The sequence below is a fragment of the Cervus elaphus genome, chromosome 15 (genome assembly GCF_910594005.1).
Source record: "Cervus elaphus chromosome 15, mCerEla1.1, whole genome shotgun sequence".
NCBI lineage: Eukaryota > Metazoa > Chordata > Mammalia > Artiodactyla > Cervidae > Cervus > Cervus elaphus.
Genome location: NC_057829.1, coordinates 52,646,326 through 52,668,386, shown reverse-complemented (window position 1 = coordinate 52,668,386; position 22,061 = coordinate 52,646,326). Strand labels below are relative to the sequence as shown.

General features: G+C 36.9%; 1 protein-coding gene across 2 annotated transcripts in view; it reads right to left on the bottom strand.

The window, feature by feature from the left end:
* Nucleotides 1–22,061, bottom strand: part of MINPP1 (multiple inositol-polyphosphate phosphatase 1) — a 35,047-nt gene that overhangs the window by 3,605 nt on the left and 9,381 nt on the right. Inside the window, exon 4 of one of the 2 annotated variants that reach the window (XM_043925985.1) lies at nt 18,159–18,292. The exons of the other annotated variant lie outside the window; for it this stretch is intronic. Within the exon in view, the coding sequence (XP_043781920.1) occupies nt 18,159–18,292 (134 nt within the window). The remainder of the gene's footprint in view (nt 1–18,158; nt 18,293–22,061) is intronic. 2 annotated transcript variants of the gene reach the window in all.

Sequence of the window (22,061 nt, the reverse complement as noted above, 5' to 3'; positions counted from 1 at the left end):
TTTTGGATCACTGAATATTGTAAATCTATCTAAAACACACACATTATTCTTTAAGCTTAAAGAAAGCTGAGTCTTTACTGGTAGATAAGGGAACTTCAAGTTGATATGGATTTCAAAACTGTATTGCCTTTCTGTGAATGAATCTGAGCACTTGGCCCTTAGTAAATATTGATTACTCTCTGGAGCTCTTCTGAATGAATTTCAAATGTTATTTCATCTTTAGCGAATTAGGACACTATTCAGTAAATTTCTTGGTTAAAACCAAGTCTGAACAGTGAATGGTAATGCATATTTCTTCAATGTTTTATGAGACCTGACTTGGTCACCAAATGTGAGAGAGTCACAAAAGGGTAAAGACACAACCTATTCTAGCTGATAAACTAGATCTGTGGTTGGGAATGGAGTTTATACACTGCCAGAAACAATAGCTTTCAACACATGAGCTAGGTCACCTTTTTATTTTCTTTCAAGTTTTCTATGATTTTTCTCTGATAAACACTTATTTTAAAAGTAGCAGTAGGGCTTCCCTGGTGGCTCAGTGGTAAAGAATCCACCTGCCAATGCAGGAGACATGGGTTAGATCCCTGACCCGGGCAAGATTCCACATGCTGCAGAGCGACAAAGCCAGTGTGCCGCAACTATTGAGCCTGGCTCTAGAGCCCAGAAGCCACAACTCCTGAGACCACATGCCGCAGCTACTGAAGCCCGTGTGCCCTAGAGCCTGTGCTCTGCAACAAGAGAAGCCACATCAATGAGAAGCCTTCACATTGCAACTAAAGAATAGTCCCTACTTGAGGCAACTTGAGAAAAGTCTGAGCAGCAAAGAAGACCTAGCTCAGCCAAAAATAAATAAATAAATAAACAATTTTTTAAAAACAGCAGCAAATGGCTATTTAGCCTTTTCTCCAACTTTTATAAAAAGACTATGGCTTTTGTTCTTAAATATAATTTGTAAGCCTATTCAAACACAAAATTCAAGGAAGACAGGATAAATGTATACGTGAGGCTGATTTACTTTGCTATACAGCAGAGACTAATACAACACTGTAAAGCAACTATATTCAATTAAAAAAAAAACAAAACTATTCAAACACAGTTAACCAAACATTAGGTTACAAATTTTCTGGGAGGACAGCAATATTTGCAGCAGTTTCTGAATCCCCCTGATTCCTCACATAAAAATAGATGGAACAAATGGATAGCAGATCCAAAGCCCAAGGGAAACAATCACAACTATTTTATTTTTTTCTACCAAGTCTTTTAAATGCCATGTGCACTTTATATTTACAGCAATCTCAATTCAGACCAGCCCCATTTTCAGGTTCTGAATAACCCCATGTGGCTGGCGGCTACTGTGTGCAAAAGCGTTCGCTAGGCAGTGGAGTGAACAGACTTACCTACATACTTGGGTTCAAAAGTCAATCAAAGACAAAATAGGCAAAAAAAAGATAATAGACAAACAACACACACACATATGAAACAAAAAAAAACGTGTGCTGGGGGAAGGGGAACAGACTAACAGGGCTGTGTACAAATGATGAGTTCAAAGTCCTATTAACTTCACACATACAAGCTACAGAAGAAATTAAATCTAGATTGTTACCCAAATTTAAGTTTTAAACCTAAGATTCCTTAGATTTATATAAAGTGCAATAAATCCCACTTTCTCTTCTGACTGCCTACTTTCAGTCACATATTAAAATCAGCTATTTTTGAGAAGAAAGTTTTTGAGAAAAACTGTGGTTTGAAAATGCTTATTGGGAGTTTTATGGGAAATCAAGTTTATATATAATTAGATTCACATAGGAAGCCAAATCGACAAAAATAAATGACTGTCTTGTGCCATATGATGCATCTAAATTAAAGAAAATATTTTAGAATTTCAAGAAATTTTCAACAGAAAGGAAAAACACGATTTAAAAAATAAATGCCCTAAATATTATCTTATTACAGATCAATCTCCATTACAAAAGGTTGAAATATACAAAAAACAGTATTTTTAAAGGTCTGATTAAATCCATAAACACAATAGTGATAATGAAAGACAAAGGTAACTACATATTAGAGGGTCAAAATTAACATAGCCTTCCTCAAAACAATGTAAAAAACTAAAACATCAGCTTACTTAGAGATTAAATGTGCTTGCAGAAAATAGTAAGTAACTTATAATTCTTTGTAGGTTACATATTTTTACAATAATGCCAGATATAAAGGAGAAATGTGCACAATTTCCCTCCTAATTATTTTTTGCTTACCTTTACCCTTTGTGCCCTGGTATCCTGCACACAGAGCAGATGCTATAGCTACTCCAGAAAAAGAAGGTGGCTGACGTCCCTCGTATTTACATACAAAAAGCACTGGACAAAAATGGATGTGCCCAATTTTCTGCAACATAGTAATTATACTCTACACCTTGAACTCAGTTTGCTGAGTAATAGAGTGTATGCAACTACATTTTTATTGTAGCACAGAAGAAAGGGAATATGTCAAAAAAATGACAATGTTTAGCTTCAGAGAACCTGTATCTAGGTCAAATGTTTCAACTCCAATGAGTAAGTAACAGCTATCTGGAACACTGTACTGAAGTTGTATCCAGATCCAATGGATACAATTTCCTAAACACTTTCTCCTTCATAGATGAACATCTTTGCCTTGCCAGCCAATCTCCTCCTCTTTATCTCATTTTCCAGACATAATTAAAATCACTTTGCCTATTTCTAAGACACCTAATTACAAAATACGGCACTAGTTTGCATCAGTTGGTACTAGTCTGCATCAGTTGGTACTAGTTTGGTCCCTGACTTCTTGTTTTTTGATAGCAATATCACCCCTTGTTGGGTGTATTACAAACCACATAAATATGTGTGTGTGTGTGTGTCTGTGTGTGTATCATACTATCACTTGAAACAGATTACCACTTTAAGAATTACGTGTAAATCATTCCTAAATGTATGTACACAAATCTTTATTGAGCACAGAATAAGAAGGTACTTCACTGGTTTAGTTTGTGTGTTCTGTGTGCTAAGTCGCTTCAGTCGTGTCTGACTTTGCGACCCCATGGACTGTAGCCTGTCAGGCTCCTCTGTCCATGGCATTCTCCCAACCCAGGGATCGAACCCAGGTCTCCTGGATTGCAGGTGGATTCTTTATCATCTGAGGCACCAGCGAAGCCTTGGTTTGGTTTGTATCTTTTTTTAAAATGCCAAGGAACTGTATTAAAAATCTAGCTTAGAGAAATTTTATCTCACAGAGAAAGCTTTTTTATTTTATAAAAAATAGAAAAGAATGCCTTATGAAACTTTGTAAAATATGCTATCAACATGAACATAAAACTAAATCTCTAAAGTGGTCTAAAATTATCTTTAACCACCTCCATATTTTCATACTGTTCATGGGGTTCGCAAGGCAAGAATACTGAAGGGGTTTGCCATCCCCTTCTCCAGTGGACCAGGATTTGTCAGAACTCTCCACCATGACCTGTCCGTTTTGGGTGGCCCTACATAGTTTCATTGAGTTAGACAAGGCTGTGGTCCATGTGATCAGACCAGTTAGTTTTCTGTGACTGCGGTTTTCATTCTGTCTGCCCTCTGATGGAGAAGGATAAGAGGCTTATGGAAGCATCCAGATGGGAGAGACTGACTGAAGGGAAACTGGGTCTTGCTCTGATGGGCGGGGCCATGCTCAGTAAATCTTTAATCCAATTTTCTGTTGATGGGTGGGGCTGTGTTCCCTTCCTGTTGTTTGACCTGAGGCCAAACTATGGTGGAGGTAATAAAGATAATGGCGACCTCCTTCAAAAGGTCCCATGAATGCATTGCTGCACTCAGTGCCCCCAAACTGCAGCAGGCCACCACGACCCACGGCCTCTGCTCCTGGACACTCATGGGCAAGTCTGGGTCAGTCTCTTGTGGGGTCACTGCTCCTTTCTCTCAGGTCCTGGGGCACACAAGCTTTTGTTTGTGCCCTCCAAGAGTCTGTTTCCTCAGTCCTGTGTAAGTTCTGGCGGCTCTATGGTGGGGTTAATGGCAACCTCCTTCAAGAGGGCTTATGCCATATCCAGGTCTACTGCACCCAGAGCCCCTGCCCCTGTGGCAGTCCACTGCTGACCCATAACTCTGCAGGAGGTATAAACTCAAACACAGTTCTGGCTCAGGCTCTGTGGGGTCTCTGGGTCCTGGTGCACACAATGTTTGTTTGAGTTCTCCAAGTGTCTCTGGCGGGTATGGGGTTTGATTCTAAACATGATTTTGCCCCTCCTACCATCTTGTTGGGGCTTCTCCTTTGCTCTTGGACGTGGGGTAGCTTTCCTTGGCAGGATCCAACATTTGATGCTTTGAATTGATGCTTTTGAATTGTGGTGTTGGAGAAGACTCTTGAGACTCCCTTGGACTGCAAGGAGATCCAACCAGTCCATCCTAAAGGAAATCAGTCCTAAATATTCATTGGAAGGACTGATGCTGAAACTGAAACTCCAATACTTTGGCCACCTGATGCAAAGAACTGACTCATTGGAAAAGACCCTGATGCTGGGAAAGACTGAATGCAGGAGAAGAAGGGGATGACAGAGGTGAGATGGTTGGATGGCATCAACGACTCAATGGACATGAGTTTGAGTAAAGTGTGGGAGTTGGTGATGGACAGAGAAGCCTGGCATGCTGCAGTCCATGGGGTTGCAAAGAGTTGGACACGACTGAGTGACTGAACTGAACTGAACCTCCATATTTTATACAATTCTAAAAATCTTTCTTCTTGATTTTATTTCAAAATAAATTCAGAGCTCGCAAAATGTATAGGTTGGATTTTAAGGGTAAAAAGCAGAATTTAACACATTCCTAAATAAGTTACAAGATTAAAAATAAAAAGGTTAAGTAATTTTTGCATTAACTCAAAAAGTATTCCCAATAGATAAAACCTCAGAATATAAATCACTAGACTTAAACAAAACTTTTTCTTCACTATTTGTTTTTCTTAGCTGGAATTCAACTTGGTAATCCTTAATGGTTCAAGTGCCAAAACTAGAATAAATATAATTATTCTTCATGTAATCTTCTTCAAGGCTCCCTAGAAAAGCAGAAGTAAAACATCTAACTTATAATTATGAGGTACATAATTCAAAAGAATTTACCTAATAATTTTTCAGTCCTCTTAGACCACACACTTCAAATCAAGGGCCTACTTAGGGCTAAGAATGTGAGAATGCTTTTCTTCACTTATAAACAATGACTAAACAATATGTGGATCTCATATTTTGGGCTTCCCAGTGGCTCTGTGGTAAAGAATCCGCCTGCCAATGCAGGAGCCACAGGAGACGTGAGTTTGATCCCTGGGTTGGAAAGATCCCTTTGTGGAGAAAATGGCAACCCACTCCAGTACTTCTGCCTTATGCACATGCATGCAAGCAATATGTAAACTGATTTATACTTTATTATTTGAAACTCAATTGAGAAAATATCAAACTCTGGGTATAAAAAAAAACTCAAGCTTTCAGTTTTCAGTCTGTAAGGAGCTTAGAAACTGCTGTTCCATCCTAAAAACAAAGAGCCAAACAAAATGAAAACTTAACGGTTCATCTTAGATCCATTAGAGAGGTGAGGTCACAGGTCAAACTGCTGCCCCCTAAATTGGAGAGACAGACAGACACAGAGAATCATAATTTACAGGAGCAGAAACCTCCACAGGAACCCATGCCAGGGTCAGAAAACTTAAAACTGTAAATTGACAAGTTGCTAGAGGCTTGGTGTAGACAAGTCTGAGAGTTAAAAATTTCAGGGGACCTGTCATAGGGGATGTGAAGTCTGCCAGATCCTCACAGTGAACACCCCTCTAAGCTATCTGCTAGGAACTGATTTACTTCTTTAAGTACAAGCCCAACTGCTGTTTGAAAGAACCAAAACCCCAGCTTCTTCTTAAATATATCCAAGTTTCAAGGATGCCATGGGAAATTTTCTGGATTTTATTCCCAAGCTTATTCAAAGCAAAGTTGGTTTATGATTAAGTCCAAAACACTGGCATCAGTCAATGGGTTACAGCGTGCATGTATATGCCTGAATGAGGGAATACAGAAGAGTGAGTGAGTGAGTGAGTGAGTGCGTGTGTGTCTGCGTGTGTGTGTGTGTCTGCCTGTCCAGGGGTTGGAGGGTTAGAAAGACCAGAGAGAACAAGAGAACATAATGTATGGGAAGACAACAGGGGCAAGAATGTGAAAAAAAAAAAACCACTTCTCAATTTACTCAATTCCTAATATAAGGCCACTGCACATAATTTTGTCAGAAAATTGCAGAGACCATAAAGACTGCTACATTCCATTCTACCTGGGATCCCACATAGTTTTCTTTGTATCATATGGCCATTCAATAAACAGAGTTGTGAGGTTCAGGATGCCATGACAGAAAGAACTAGCTTTTTACCCTTAACTAAAAACTGCTGTCTTTTGGTAGGAAGATGTAGAATTTTTTTAAAGGAGGAACTGCCAAGGCAATCAGCAATGACATGTATTCAATACTCACTGTGTCTATAGTTTTATAATTATTTGGGACATGAAACCATTTGAAAATCTAAAGGAATGAGATTTCATCCCAGAGAAATGCTCAAACCCATAAAAACTTGAATACAGTTTTGGGAGTTCAGACTCTACACATCCTAAGAATCCCTCTGCTGTATTTTACAATCTGACATCCTGAGGAACAGTGCATCTACAATTGTGTTCCACATTAGCTTTTATCTCCTGCATTATGTGTATTTCAGAGAAGTCTAATAATTTTGTCTTAATGAGCTCTGCATTAATGTCTAAATAGATTAATTTACATTTTAAATTTACACACAACACCAAATTAAGGAAAATGCAGATAGTCTATAATTTGCTTTGAACATTTCTTTTTTTTTCTTGAATCATGTAGTTTCTCTTCTTTATATTCTGACTGCATACTCCAACCCTCCAACAAACACAGACTTCTATTAGTCACATTTCTCATATTAACTACATCCCTGACTTGTAATGATATTCTGTAAAACTTGCAGCACAATGTCTCAAAAAAAAGCAACAAAGAACAAAAAGGCATGTAATGGACCTTTAATTCTGCCCTATCCCTCTGATAAAAATGCATTAAATTAGAGATATCACATTTTCCAAAAAGTGACAAAACCACTTTTAACAGAGGTTCATTTTAGCTTTAAAAAATTTAAATTTTTTAAATTTAAAAATGTTAACTATCAATATAAATACAAGAAAACAAATGAATAACTTATATGAATTCTATGTAGAAATACACAGTTGGAATTCTAATATTTTCAGGTTGAAATCTGGTCATGACTTCTCATTTTAGAAACAGGGAAAGGACAAGTGAATTAACTAATGTCATCTAGCAAGTAAGAATGCAGTTCTCCAAATTTCAGCCCTCTTTTTACTTACATAAATTGGTATGGAGATTTTATCAAATCTTCCATTAAAAAGGAAAGTTAAGTTGAAGTCTAAAATTATGTTGTTGAATGAGGTTTGATGACTATGCATGTGTTCAAAGTAGATAAAACACCCAGAAAAAAGCTCAACCAGAAAAACAACTAATAATTGCATGTTTTCTCCTAAATGTACTCAGCTTAGGTTTTTCTAAGCTCTTAATTCATGTTTCACACTCAACTAATGTTACACAAAGTGTATTTTTAAACATGATCTGAGAATATCAAATAGAGCTTTAGATGACTCGTGTAATTCCCACAATTATGTAAGCGCACAAATAAGCAACATGAACTGCCAGAGATATGAGATGCTTTGGGAAGAAAATTACAAGGAAAAAGAATTTAATCCTATTTTATATCAGATTGAAGCATCAGCTCCAAAGAGGCATTTGGAGAAGTATCAAATTTGACATTTTAACACAAATATAGAATGAAATGATTTAAGCATAAAGTTTTTTCTCAAGAAAAATACATAGAAATAACTTCTGCTTTCAGCCAAGATGTAGTAACAGGGACTGGATTTACCTTCCTGCCTTAAACTACTATAAAGCCAGACAAAAGATGTGAAAAGGCAGTTTCCAGATATTCAACAATAGTGAGAATAAGAGTGAGGGGAGGCCAATCCCCACAGCTGTCCCATCTTAACTGCCTAGTTTCCAGGCTGCAGCGCAGGGCACGGGAACCCAAACAGGGTATGGCAATCTTCCTGAGAAGATGAGACAGAACTGGAAATTCATGGAGGCCCAACTGACTAGAATTTACAGGCTAGGATACCAGAGAAGAGAGATGTGCAGTGACTCCTCTCATGATTTCAGTTAGTCCTGATCAACTCACGGTCTGTGAGAAAATGATCCAAATCCAGGCAAAAAGCATTGAACACAAAGAACTGGAAAGAACCCCCAACGCTAACACAAGGCCAGGAATAGTTTGTGTTCACACAAGCCATTACAGGAAAATCTCAAAATATACAGGGTACCAAACAGATGCTCAGGAGGAACTGCCTCGAAAGTGTCACAAAATTAGCCCATAAAAGACATTATTATAAAAACAAAAAAGGCAAACCACAGTCTAGGAGAATATACTTGCAAAGTATAAATCTGAGAAAGACTCTGTATCTAGAATATACATTAAAGAACTCTTAAAACAACAATAATAAAAACGATAAATAACCCAACTAAAAAATGGCAAAAGATTTGAACACTTAACCAAAGTAAACATATGGATGGTAAATAAGCTCAGTGTCACTAGTTGTATGGCTGTTAGCATAACTGATATTATCTTGAGCTCTTAACCGTTTTTCCTGTCCCTGCCAGGGCTGTGATGTGTAATACTGAATCACTTCTCTGCCATCGAGGGTTTTGTCGTTAAAGATATTGTTTAATAATCATGAGGACCAGGTGGCCTCAATGGTCTGTTAGTCTCCAACCAATGAAAACTTTCACTGATGTATTTCCCGTGCCCAGGGAACTAGTTACCCCGTCTGCCAGTCTTGACTTAGAAATATTCATCCTATACCCAAGCCTGTGCCCTCACATCCCAGGTTAACTGTCAAACTGCCCCAATGCCCAATGAGCAGTGCCAAGTACAGCTGAGAGAGATTCCAGATCATTGTCTGCCTGATCCTGATCCCACCTTGTAAGTTATTCTATAATAATAAACCGATCCACTGATTACATGAAGTTGCCCACCTTTTGTTTCATTTTCATGATGACTTCTCAGTTTGGTTGGCATTTTTCATTCCATCCATCCTCCAACACTAATTTTTAGGGAAATGAAACCAAAACTACAATGAAGTGCTCCAACACACCCATGAGAATGGCCAAAGTTAAAAATATTCAACACCTACCATACCAAGTGTTGGCCAGGAAATAGACTAACTGTAATTCACACACTGGTGGGAGAGTTTGGCAGTGTCTAAAAAAGTTAAACATACACCTACAAATGACTCAGCTATTCCATCTCTAGGTATTGTTGTTGTTTTTCAGTCATTCAGACTTGTCTGACTTGCCAGGCTTCCCTATCCTTCACGATCTCCTAGAGTTTGCTCAAACTCATGTCCATTGAGTTGGTGATGCCATCCAACCATCTTGTCTTCTGTCATCCCCTTCTCCTCCTGCCTTCAATCTTTCCCAGCATCAGGGTCTTTTCTAATGAGTCAGCTCTTTGCATCAGGTGGCCAAAGTACTGGAGCTCCAGCTTCAGCATCAGTCCTTCCAGTGCATTAATTACCCAAAAGAACTGAAAGCATATGTTCACACAAAGACCACAAATGTTCACAGCAGCCTTATTTGCAGTAGCCTCAAATTGTAAATGATCCAAATGTCTACCATAAAGAGAATGGATAAACAAACCCATTATATCCATATAATGGAACATGAAGTAAAATACTTAAAAGATGCATGCTCCTTGGAAGAAAACCTATGATAAACCTAGCAGAGACATCACTTTGCTGACAAAACTCTGTATAGTCAAAACTATGGTTTTCCCAGTAGTCATGTGTGGATGTGAGAGCTGGATGACAAAGAAGGCTGAGCACCTAAGAATTGATGCTTTCAAACTGTGGTGCTCTAGAAGGTTCTTGAGAGTCCCCTGGACAGCACAGAGATCAAACCAGTCAATCCAAAAGGAAATCAGTTGTGACTATTCATTGGAAGGACTGATGCTGAAGCTGACACTCCATTACTTTGGCTACTTGATGTGAAGAACTGACTCACTGGAAAAGACTCTGATGCTGGGAAAGATTGAGGGCAAGAGGAGAAGGGGGCGACAGAGGATGAGACGGCTGGATGGCATCATTGATTCAATGGACATGAGTTGGAGCAAACTCCAGGAGACAGTGAAGGACAGGGAAGCCTAGAGTGCTGGCAGTTCATAGAGTTGCAAAGAGCCAGACACAACTGAGCGACTGAACAACATGTAAAATACTAAATGAAAAGGAATAAATGACTGATACTCAAAACACAAATGAATCTTATAACCATTATGCTACGTGAAAGAAGCCAAACCCCTAAAAAAGTACACATACATCCTATAAGGTTCCATCATATAAAATTCTAGAAAATACAAAATAATCTATAGTGACAGAAAGCAGATCAGTGGATCTGCCTGGGAATGAGGGGTGGGAACTATATTAGAAAGAGTCACAAGGAAACTTTTGCAGGCAATGGATAGTTCATTATCTTGATTATGATGATAGTTTCATGGCTGTATAAACAGGCAAAAACTTGTCAAGTTGTGTACTTTAAATATGTGTTTATTTCACATCAATTATACTTCAGTAAAGTTAAGTGTTAAGGGTTAATATGACCAACCTCAAAGACTCCTGCTCCCATATAGACTTTACCAAACTCCAATGGCTCAAATCAATTCTTCTTCAGTATTGTTTTTTTACCCGTTTTAGTGCTGTTATATAGACATGCTCCAAAATAGGACATGCACGCCTTGAGACAATAATTTAAATGTCTTCATCTTTGTATATACCTTCCATTGCCTACATAATTAGCTGTATTGAATTCGAGTAGAAGTAAAACTAAAATCAGGGAAGCACTTAAGAGGTAATGCTAAAATCAAAATGAGAGACGATATTAGTTTGAATTGAGGTGGAAGCAGTGGGGGTGAAGAAAAGTAAAAGAACTTGATATAAAACTGGAAAAGAGAAACAACAAAAAAATACCACATTATGGTGAGTAGATGTAGAAGGTGAGGGAGATAGAGTCAAGAATAATACATGGGTTTGCAGTTTAGATGCCTAGGAGGATAAATGACTACAGAACTGTGGATATTCCTTCATTATATACTGAGCACCAACTGTATCACATGTATGTTCTAGACACTGAGGACAGACCAGGGAAATAAAGTTCTAGCCATCACAGACCTACAGTCTACTGAAAGTCAAAACATGTCTTTCCAAAAGACAAATGGACAGCTGAATTTGAATTCAAAGCATAGCCAGGCTAGTTATATTAACTTTTACCTTATTTTAGCCAGTATCTTTCAACAGCTAGCACTAGAAGAGTCTGTGGTACCTAGTTAAACTCATGGAACAATAACTTCAGATAACATGTTTGGAGAATTTAGAATCTGCATACACTTCTAAGAAATTCAAAAGACAAAGCTCACTGGTTACAATTGGCTAAGTAAACACTCGGTGCCACTATAATTTTATTTCAATACTGCCATCTTAGGTTAACACGTGGAACTACACAATTTTAAAAAGCCATACCCTTATTCAATAGTGAATGAAAAGGTTGAAAAAAGATTAATGAGTTATTTAATGGCTGTAACACATATTTACAATAATTAATTTGCATATCTGAGAGTATCCCTGACAAAATGGAAGATCTCATGAGGTAAGCAATTATATAGTTCGGAATATAAACCTTTCTGTGAAAAACCAGGAAGTGACTTACTGAATCTCAACTAAAAATAAAAATATACTAACAGATAATGGGGAATGGGAAAGTAGAATAAAATGCAGATAAATCTTACTTATTCAATAAGCTTAACCTGCTTTTCTAACCACAGCTGTTTAAACAGCAATAGCTGTTTAAATTTGCTTAAATACTAAATTTATTGGTTTTAACTTTAATCCCATGACTTCGGTGATGGTTTAAAGACGGAAATAACGTCAAGATCCTAATAAGTGTCAAGGACGATGGATCTGGAGGACTGGTTATATTTAACCAAAATATATTATCAATTATCAATTATTATTATTTACAATCTCCAATTTTTCTGTGAAGTAAAATCACACTATTAGAATCATGTTGAAAAATATTCAGAAACATTGAAGAATATCTTTAATTTAACATTCCTATAAAAAGATAACAACAAAAAAGATCACAACCTGTGTACACAGGACCATCTCAATATGGGGTGGAGGAGGAATAGAGAAAGCAAAAGTAGCCTTAGAACTCTAGAAATGAGTGAAGACATTTCTTCAGATAATATTAAGGACAAAATATTGCTTCTGTATATATGTACACAAATACACATATAAACACACTCACTTAGTATAAACTCTAAATGCAAATACAAAAAAGTCATGAAGTAAAAATAATATTTTGATAAAAATACATATATTTCATAAAAAATACAAATATAAAATACTCTGTTAAAATATTATCATTATACCACATTGGTGTGTGATATTAGTAGTGGAGGAGGCTAGGTCTTTTAGGGACGGGATAGAACATGGGAACTTTGTATTTCCATCCATTTCTGTTGTAAAACTAAAAGTGCTCTAAAAAATAAAGTCTATTAGTTTTGGGGCTTTTAAACCTGTTATTCTCTATGTACTGAGTATATATTGGTTTTCTTGAGAAGTATCCTAAATTTTGGCACTGCTAGTAAAATTGGTTAGTATCATTCTGTTTTCTGGGAAGCAATCTGAGAGAAGTCTCTAACTTCAATTTTCCCCTTTACCTGTTCAAGAAGATTTCATCTTGATGCAGCTAAACAAATTAAAAAATCCCTAATCAGTCTTTTAGTATAGAGAAAACCAGTACCTGAAAAGTACCTGCCAGTTTCTTCACAATAAGTGCTGACTTTCCTTCCTTAGCTAGAAAAGGAGGCAGTGGCCAAAAAAATTTTGTCTTACAAGATCAAATTCTCCTTCCTTTAACTTTTATACTGTTTCACCCAGTCTCCTGCATTGCAGGCATATTCTTTCCCAGCTGAACCATGAGGGAATAACCATACTGTTTCACAATCTTACATAAATAGTTATATCACAGTCCATGGCTTTTTTATACATTTCTATTTTCTCTAGATTGTAAGAGTCCCAAGTGCAATGACTTTGTCCAGCTCAGATGATACTGTCTGACATGTATCACAGTAGATGTTTAAAATACTGTTGAATGAATCTTCTTTTCAGTTCACAAATACAAGAGTAATCCTCCAAAAGAAGTAAAAATGTTCTCTATTTTGCTGATGGAAAAGGAATTAATTTAAGTAATGAGCTCAAGAACATGAAAATTTGAAGAGGGTAAGTACTAGAAAGTATTTGTTTCTACTATCTGAATAATCATGGCAGCAGGGGGAGGAAAGGTGTGTCAGTGTCTGACAAAGACATTAAGGACATGTTCTGACCAGAGAGCTGTCACATATGGTAACAATACCATATCTGTATCCTATATTATACGAAGTGCTTTAATAGAAATTATCTCATTTGATTAACAACCCTTGGAGTCAGGACAGTAATTCCCCTTTTTAGAAGTGTGGAATCTGCAGCATCAATACAGTAGAACTAGGACTCAAAACCAAATCTAAGCATCTGCCTACTACATCCCATGGCTTCTATATTACCGAATCTTGTTCAACAAGACAGCCATGACATGAAAATTAGTCTCATTAGCTTCTGAGTAGATAAACACAATCAGCTATTACCTAACATAATGGAGTAGTCAGTCCATTGCAATTTTTTTTCCCACTGTACTTCACTTGTGGGTAAGATAAGCAAAGCATAACAAAATAAACCTGGCATTTCATTTTAATATAAATCATATATAAGGTATATGTTTAAGAAGATTTTTTTTAAACGATTTTACTTTCCCACCAAAAATGCATAAGGTTTTCAATTGCTCCACATCTTATCAATACTTAAGAACATTTTTTTTTTATTTTAATTTTTTCTTATTTTAGCCAGTGAATAGGAAAAATACTTAGTCCTTTCCTCCTATGTTTCTCGTTTCCTCTCATGCTCCTAATGTTTCTGACCCTTCTGGTTACCATGTGTGGAGCGTTGTTCCACTCTAGGCAATACTCTGTGACACCAGATGGCTGTTCTATGCATTAACTCCCACAGGCTAAGGGCTCAGTTCCACGAGACTGCCCCCTACTTCAGGTGCCAACTGTAAGTAGTAGGTCTTCACCTAGGTCACCCACAACTTCTATCCAGTATGGCTACAGATAGAAGGCTCTCATGATCCCCTTAGGTTTAATTTGCTAGAGCGGCTTACAGAAGTCAGGAAAATACTTACTTGCACGCACCAGTTTACTATAAAAGAGCAAGATAAAAGACAGATGAACATCCAGATGGAAAAGGTGCACAGGGAAAGTATGTGGGGAGGGCACAGAGCTCCCATGTCCTCTCCAGACATGCCTCCTTCTCAACTCCTCTGCTTGTGCACCACCCAGAAGTCCCGTGGACCTCACAGGCATGACTGATCATTAACTCCACTTCCAGCCCCTCTCCCTTCTCGAGAGAACTGTGGGGAATGGTGGTGGTGATTGGGGGCAGGGGGAGGATAAGGCTGAAAATTCCAAGCTTCTAATCATGCTTGTTATTTCTAGTGAACAGCCATCAACCTGGAGCCATCCAGTCATCTCATTAGAACAAAAGACACTCTTACCACCTGAGACAGTACAATGGTTTCAGGAGCCCAATGTCAAGAACCCAGGGCAGAGACCAACATATATATTTTTTCTCTTATTTTACAGTCAACTTAGGGGTATTACTGGTATTTCATTGTGATTTTGGAGAAGGCAATGGCAACCCGCTCCAGTACTCTTGCCTGAAAAATCCCATGGATGAAGGAGCCTGGTAGGCTGCATGCAGTCCATGGGGTCGCTAAGAGTTGGACACAACTGAGTGACTTCACTTTCATGCACTGGAGAAGGAAATGGCAACCCACTTCAGTGTTCTTGCCTGGAGAATCCCAGGGACGGGGGAGCCTGGCTGGCTGCCATCTATGGGGTCGCACAGAGTTGGACATGACTGAAGCGACTTAGCAGCAGCAGCATTGTGATTTTAATATCTAATGATATTATCAGATAGTTTATTAGTATCTTTTCACGTGCTTATTTGCCATCCATATATCTTTCTTTAGTAAAGTATCTGTTTAAATTTTTGCCCTTTTTCAAAATTGGATTATGTGTCACCTTATTAGTGAGATGTAACTTTTTTATATATTCTGGATTCAAATCCTTAATCACATGTATATGGTTTGTAATTATTTTCTCCAAGTCTGTTGCTTGTCTTCTCAGTTTCCAAATAGTGCTTTTTGAAGCACAAGATTTTTAATTTTTATGAAGTTCATTTCAATGTTTTTTTTATGGATTATGCGTTTGTTTCTGTATCTAAGAAATCTTTGCCTAATCCAAGATGATGAAGACTTACTACTATGTTTTCTTCTAAGAGTTTTAGCTCTTAAATCCAGGTCACTGGTCCTACATTTTGTTTCTTTTTAAAAATTGCAGTACAACTATACTAGTTTCAAGTGTATAACAGTGATTCAATATTTTTAAAGAGTATACTCTAAATTATTACAAAATAATGGCTATGTTTTCCTGCACTGCACAATATATCCTTGCTGCTTGATCCTACATTTTCCTCTAGAAGTCTTCTAATTCTAGATTTTATACAAATCTATAATCCATTTTTCTGTATTGTATGGGGAAGGGTCTGAGTGTCATTTTTTTAACATATGGGTATCCAACTGTTCCAGCACCATTTGTTGAAAGGACTCCAATATATTACCTTGGCATCTGTGCAAAAAACTGACCATGTATATCAGAATTTATTTCTTGACCTGATTATATTGATCCATTTGTTTATGGCTACAATTTTATAATTTTTAAAGTTTTAAAGTCAGGTATTTATTAAGTCCTTTTGCTTTTTTAAAATTGTTTTAGCTCTTCTAGATCCTCTGCATTTCTGTATAGATTTCAGAGTAAGTTTCTCAATTTCTACAAAGAGACCCACTGTGATTATGACAGGGATTGCAGTCAGTCTACAGATGATCAATCTGAATCTTCCAATCTATAAAGATAGTATACCTCTGGATTTATTTGGGTTATCTTTAATTTCTCTCTGTAATGCTTTGTAGTTTTCAGTGTACAGAAATGCTCATTTTTAAAACACCAATGATAAACTTCTTACTTAAGCTTTGAATCTGGTAACAAGTTGTAACAGCAAATTTTGCAAAAGTTATTTAAGAATCTTTCAGACACAATTTTAAGTTTGCCATACCTCACATTCATCAATGAGATAAACATTAAACAATGAAAAAACAGCAAAGATCTGTTATCTCGTAAAATTTAAGGGTTTTAAAACATTCATAAAACCAAGTAGGAACGAAATTAATACCTATCTCAAAGAGGGAACGTGCCTTGACTATTTTGTTTCTGCTACCAAATCAGTGTTTGGTAGCAGACACTTAGTACAGCTCTTTCTCCACTTAGGACGGGGTTACATCTCAATAACACTTCATTAAACTGAAAACATCCAGTCAGAAACCCACCAAACATCACAGCTTAACCTTTTGTCGTTGTTCAATTGCTCAGCTGTGTCTGACTCCTTGTGACCCCATGAATTGCAGCATGCCAGGCTTCCCTGTCCTGCTATTTCCTGGATTTGCTCAAATCTACCCTACTTTAAATGTGTTCAAAATGCTTACATTAGCCTACAGCTGAGCAGAATCACCTAAGACAAAGCCTACTTTATAACACAGTGCTGAATATTTCACATTAAGCACTGTGCTCAAAGTGAAAAGCAGCATGGCTGTATGAGTCGAAAATGGTTCTAAGAACATTGGCAGTGTTCTGCTTGTGCCTGAGCTGCTGACAGGGAGCTGGAGCAGGCTGCCGCTGCCCAGCAATGTGAGAGCACCACTGCAGACAGCCAGCCTGGGGGACGCACAGCGTCTGCTGGATGTGCATCATTTTTGCACTATCTTAAAGTCAAACACTTAGGTCAAACCATCATCATAAATCATGAATTAGGAACCACATGTACTAAATCTGGTTTTCTTCCCTAACTCCCATCTAACCCAAGGAAATTTCACAAACTAAAGTCATCCACACACACACAACTTCTCTCTCTATGTATATAAAACTTAATACCACAAACTCAATCAAATGCACCATCTTCAGTCTTTCTGTCACAACATTTTACTACAAGATTTTCATTTCCAACTGTGAATACACAAGCTTTCATGGAGGCCTATTTGTCAAACAATTTAGATTCTATCAAAGGTTCAAATTATGAAAAGTATTTTTAAACTTTGAGAAGTATGAATGTTAAAGAGACTTTTTGATGAGAAACTCTCATTTAAAATAAAACTTAGAAAAATTCATACCAGAAATCATGTACAATTTCACTATTTAAAATATAGCAAAAATTAGAAACTACCAAATGCTCACTGACAAGATGATATAAACTATGGTATTTACTTACTGAATATTGAACATTACTGAATACAGTACTCCAATAAAAATGAATAAACTATAGTATATGTAACAACGTGATAAATGTTATAAATGTAATGTTGGAGGGGGAAAGAAACAATCCCAAAATACAGTAAGCATATGTCTCTAAGCAAAACTAAGCATGTCATTTGGGCACAGATACATTCATAATAAAAAAAAATTTTATAGAGACTAAGGAATAATATGGACCAAATGGGGAATAGTCTGCAAAGGGGATACGAAGTAAATAGGGCCAGGGGAGAGTGGAAAATGAAATCACAGAGAAGTACATAAATAGACAAACGCAAATTATTACTAATGTTCCAGTTCTTGGGTTGAATGGAGGGTGTACATGCTTTATAACTTACATAGGTCATCTAGTTATTTTGTAAGTATAATTATTTTTTAAAAACATAAAAGCAAAATCTATTTTTAAAAATCACCCATTATAAAACATTTTCCAGAAGCTTAACTGGGCTTTAATCCTATTAAAAAAAGCTTTTTTAAAAAGTTTTTACCATTGTTTCTGCTTAACTGCTTTGTCCAAGTGCTGAAAGATATCCTGAAACAGGGTGCAGCTGGATCGACTGTTAATAGTATACCCATATCCTCTTTTCCAATATTGCTTCAGATCATTTAAATATTCTAAAACCTAAAAACAAAAATTTCAAAAATCTTTACATTTTTATTAATATAACAGATTTTCTGATTTAATAATGATCTCTCAGAAAAGGTTACATTGTTTAATCACTGTTCTACACAAAGTAAAGGAGAATCTTAGCAGTTACAAAGTTTTTATTTACCATTTCTTTTTTTTTTTTTTTTTTTACCATTTCAAGCATTTAACGGTGAGACCCAGAGATTTATGCTGAGACACAAACCTGAATAGGAATGTAGAGACTTGCAAGAGCAAGTCAATAGTATTCACAGCCAACAATCCCAGCATCCTTGACAGTTCAGAAGAGTGGGATAAAGACAGGTGCGTGCCTCCCTTCTCTTCTAAAATTATATTAAGATGATAGCAAAGATAGATACAGAAAAAAGAAAACATACATAGAAAAATATTCATTATAGCACAGAAAGCTGCTCACAGTGAGTCAGGGATTTTAAAGAACTTTAGGAAGGTAGAAACCAGATAGAAAATGAGTTACTTTGGTTCAATTAACCAAAAACAGTAATAAAAATAGCAATAAAAGTAGACCAAGACTATGGAAAATTGGTACTAGAAGGAATGTATTAATATAATAAAACATTCTAAAGGACAAACTGACAAAAGACACACATCTCTAAGACCTATTAATTCCATTTATAATAATCATCACAGAGGAACATGAGAGACAATGTACAAGAATATCTTAGAATATCAATGCTTATAGGAACCAAAAAAAAAAAAAATCCTAGAAATACCTAAACTTCATTAAAAGGTAGACAATTAAATAAACTATAATGTACACATACTATGGATACTATGAGATTATTTATTGATCTACATGAACTGACGTGGAAAGATCTCCAAGACATAATGCTGAATGATAACAGCAGGTTAAGAATAATAAATACTTGTTGGCCTCACCACAGGCAATAGATCAGACCGCCAACTACTGTTAAAGTGTGCAAGCATGCTCAGTTGCTCAGTCATGTCCGACTCTTTGTGACCCTATGGACTGTAGTCCGCCAAGCTCCTCTGTCTGTGGGATTATCTCAGCAAGAATACTGGAGATGCCATTTCGTCTCCCAGGGGATCTTCTCGACCCAGGGATCAAACCTGTGTCTCCTGCAGCTCCTGCACTGACAGGTGGATTCTCTACCACTGAGCCACCTGGGAAGCCCATTTTAGTGTGATGGGGCAATATTAGGCATTTCTGAACCTGTCATGGCCAGAGTATTCTTACCCTACTGGAATTTTTTTAGGTAGCCCAGTCTATGTTGTTTAACTACTGTTGGTAATGAAAGAAGAACAAGATAGGGGGAAGGATGGGACACAGATACGTATAGAAGAAAGATGGTCAAATGTGAGCCATTGAGAGAAGCCTGGAACAGAGCCTTCTCTTACAGCCCTCAGAGGAGACCAGTCCTGCTGACATCTTAAGTGTGGACTAGCAGTAAAATATGTTAATCTTCTTTTTTCATTTTCCTGAGAAGTAATTGAAAGCTATAATTTATGCAGTTATTTTCAATGTTTGGAGTCTTATGCCTTTCACAGATCTATTAAAAATGCTGGATTTCTTTCATTTTGAGTTTTGAAATCTTGGACACATTCCATAATTTAGTTGAGATTTACTTCATTATCTGCTGAGTTCCAGCACCTCCTCAGAATTGTGCAAAGTTCTCAAAAATGCCCTTAGCACACAGACACTATTCAATAAATGCCAGTTGTTTTGTAAATTTCTGTATTTTTGTAAAAGACATTTGCTAAAGAAAAAAAGTAGAACAAATATAGTACAATACCATTTACTACCAAAATACACACATACATTAAAAGATTGAAAAGTACACATCAAACAGACAAGAACGGTAGATTTTCTGTGGAGAACTCTTAACTTGGAGTTGGTGATTAAGGTAGCCTTTATCTGAATGTTAAAACTTGTATTAATGTATCATTTGATCCAACACCAAAAGTAGAGGATAAAAAGTTGCAATCCAAAAGAGGTACAAGAGAAGACTATGTAGCCGTTATGAACCATTCTTCCCAGCAAAGTCCCTAGAGAAATTAAGTGCTCGCTGTAAATTTAAAAGCAAGAGCAAGGACAGGCCAGTGCCATGTACTAAAAACAAAACTCAACAAATATTAAAAGTGAAAGTGAAGTCGCTCAGTTGTGTCCAGCTCTTTGCGACCCCATGGACTCTAGCCTACAAGGCTCCTCCATCCATGGGATTCTCCAGGCAAGAATACTGGAGTGGGTTGCTAAAGAGGTAATTAAATCAAGAAGTTAACAAAAAGGGCAATGTAAAAAATTTTTTAATGAAAATAAAAAGAATTAGACAAAGTTTTGCCAAATCTTTTTGAGAAATAAAACATAAACAGTATCAGAAATGAAAAAGAAGAGGCACTCTGAAACTGACACAGGGAAAAGAATGTCAAGCAGAATGCAGCAGTCTTGCTGAGCCAAGGAGTCAGTACGCAGAGTTTAGTAAGTCTGAAGTGACTGGAATTAGCAGGTTAGAGAAGAGAGGAAAAAGCTACACAGGAAAAGAACTCCAAAACTCATGGAGTCGGGGGGGGGGGGGGGGGGGGGGGGGGGGGGGCGTGGGGGGAATCCCCTTGATTATGTTGCTAATGTTATGGGATTTGTAAGCTGATCAACTGCAGAGGCTAGGAGATATTCACAAGGCTAGAAGATATTCACGTTCCAAGCAGCTTAAGTAGAGAGCTTCCACAGACACGAAGAGATCCAGGATTTCAATCTGGATGCCAAAGGGTCATACTTTAATAGTAAAGATGTGTATAAGTAAAGTCTTCTGTCTGAGTTTTGTAAGGCCAGGTCTAGAATATGAAATTCAGGAAGAATGACGCTTCAAAAGGATCAAACTGATCCACAAATAACTTAACTGCAGAATAAAACAAAATTCAACACTTAAAAGGTAAAATCCAAGTATTCAACACTGTAATGTTCACAGTGTCCATTATCTAATAAATAATTACTAGAAATACACGAAGAAACAAGAAACATAACATTAACTAGGAGGAAAATCAGTCAATAAAAGAATCTATCATAAGAAAGAAGGAATACAAGCACAATCCAATACTAGAAAATGTACTAATGTAATTAACTATGCTAGAAGATTAAAGAAGAAAAAATAGTCATTTTCCTAGATGCCAGCAAAAGAATTCAGCACATTCTTAGTTTTAAAAACAATAAACAAAGTTTTAGCAGACAAGAAACAGAAATTTCCTTAACTTGGTAAGGATAACTACTGGTGACTATGCCAAACATATTTTATAATGAAAAACTGGAAGTGGTCTTAAATAGAAAATATATATTTGCTCTTTTCTCTCAGAAATCACTCTAAAAAACAAGAATCAGAAAAAGAAAGGCAAATGCTCCTTTCAAAGAGATTAGAAATCCTCTGTACCCTGAGCCACCACCATAAATGAGGAAGGACTGCCAAATGCAGTAAAAAATCAAACAAAACATCTCAGATAAAACCAGCAGAAGAAAAAAAAAAAAAAAACCAGCAGAAGATAGATCCTCAAAGCACATGGTATACTTGCAGAAGTAAATCCAACAATCCTTGCTTAAAACAATGACGTCTAAGAGGAGCCTTCCTGGACAGCCTGTAACACCATTACAGGAAACATACTGACCATCCATCTTTACATGAAGTATTCTGCAAAGAATCTCAGAGAAAAACTCTAAATTATAAGGCACAATACTTATCTTTGAACCAATAGGCTCATCCCTATTGGCCACTTGAGAAGT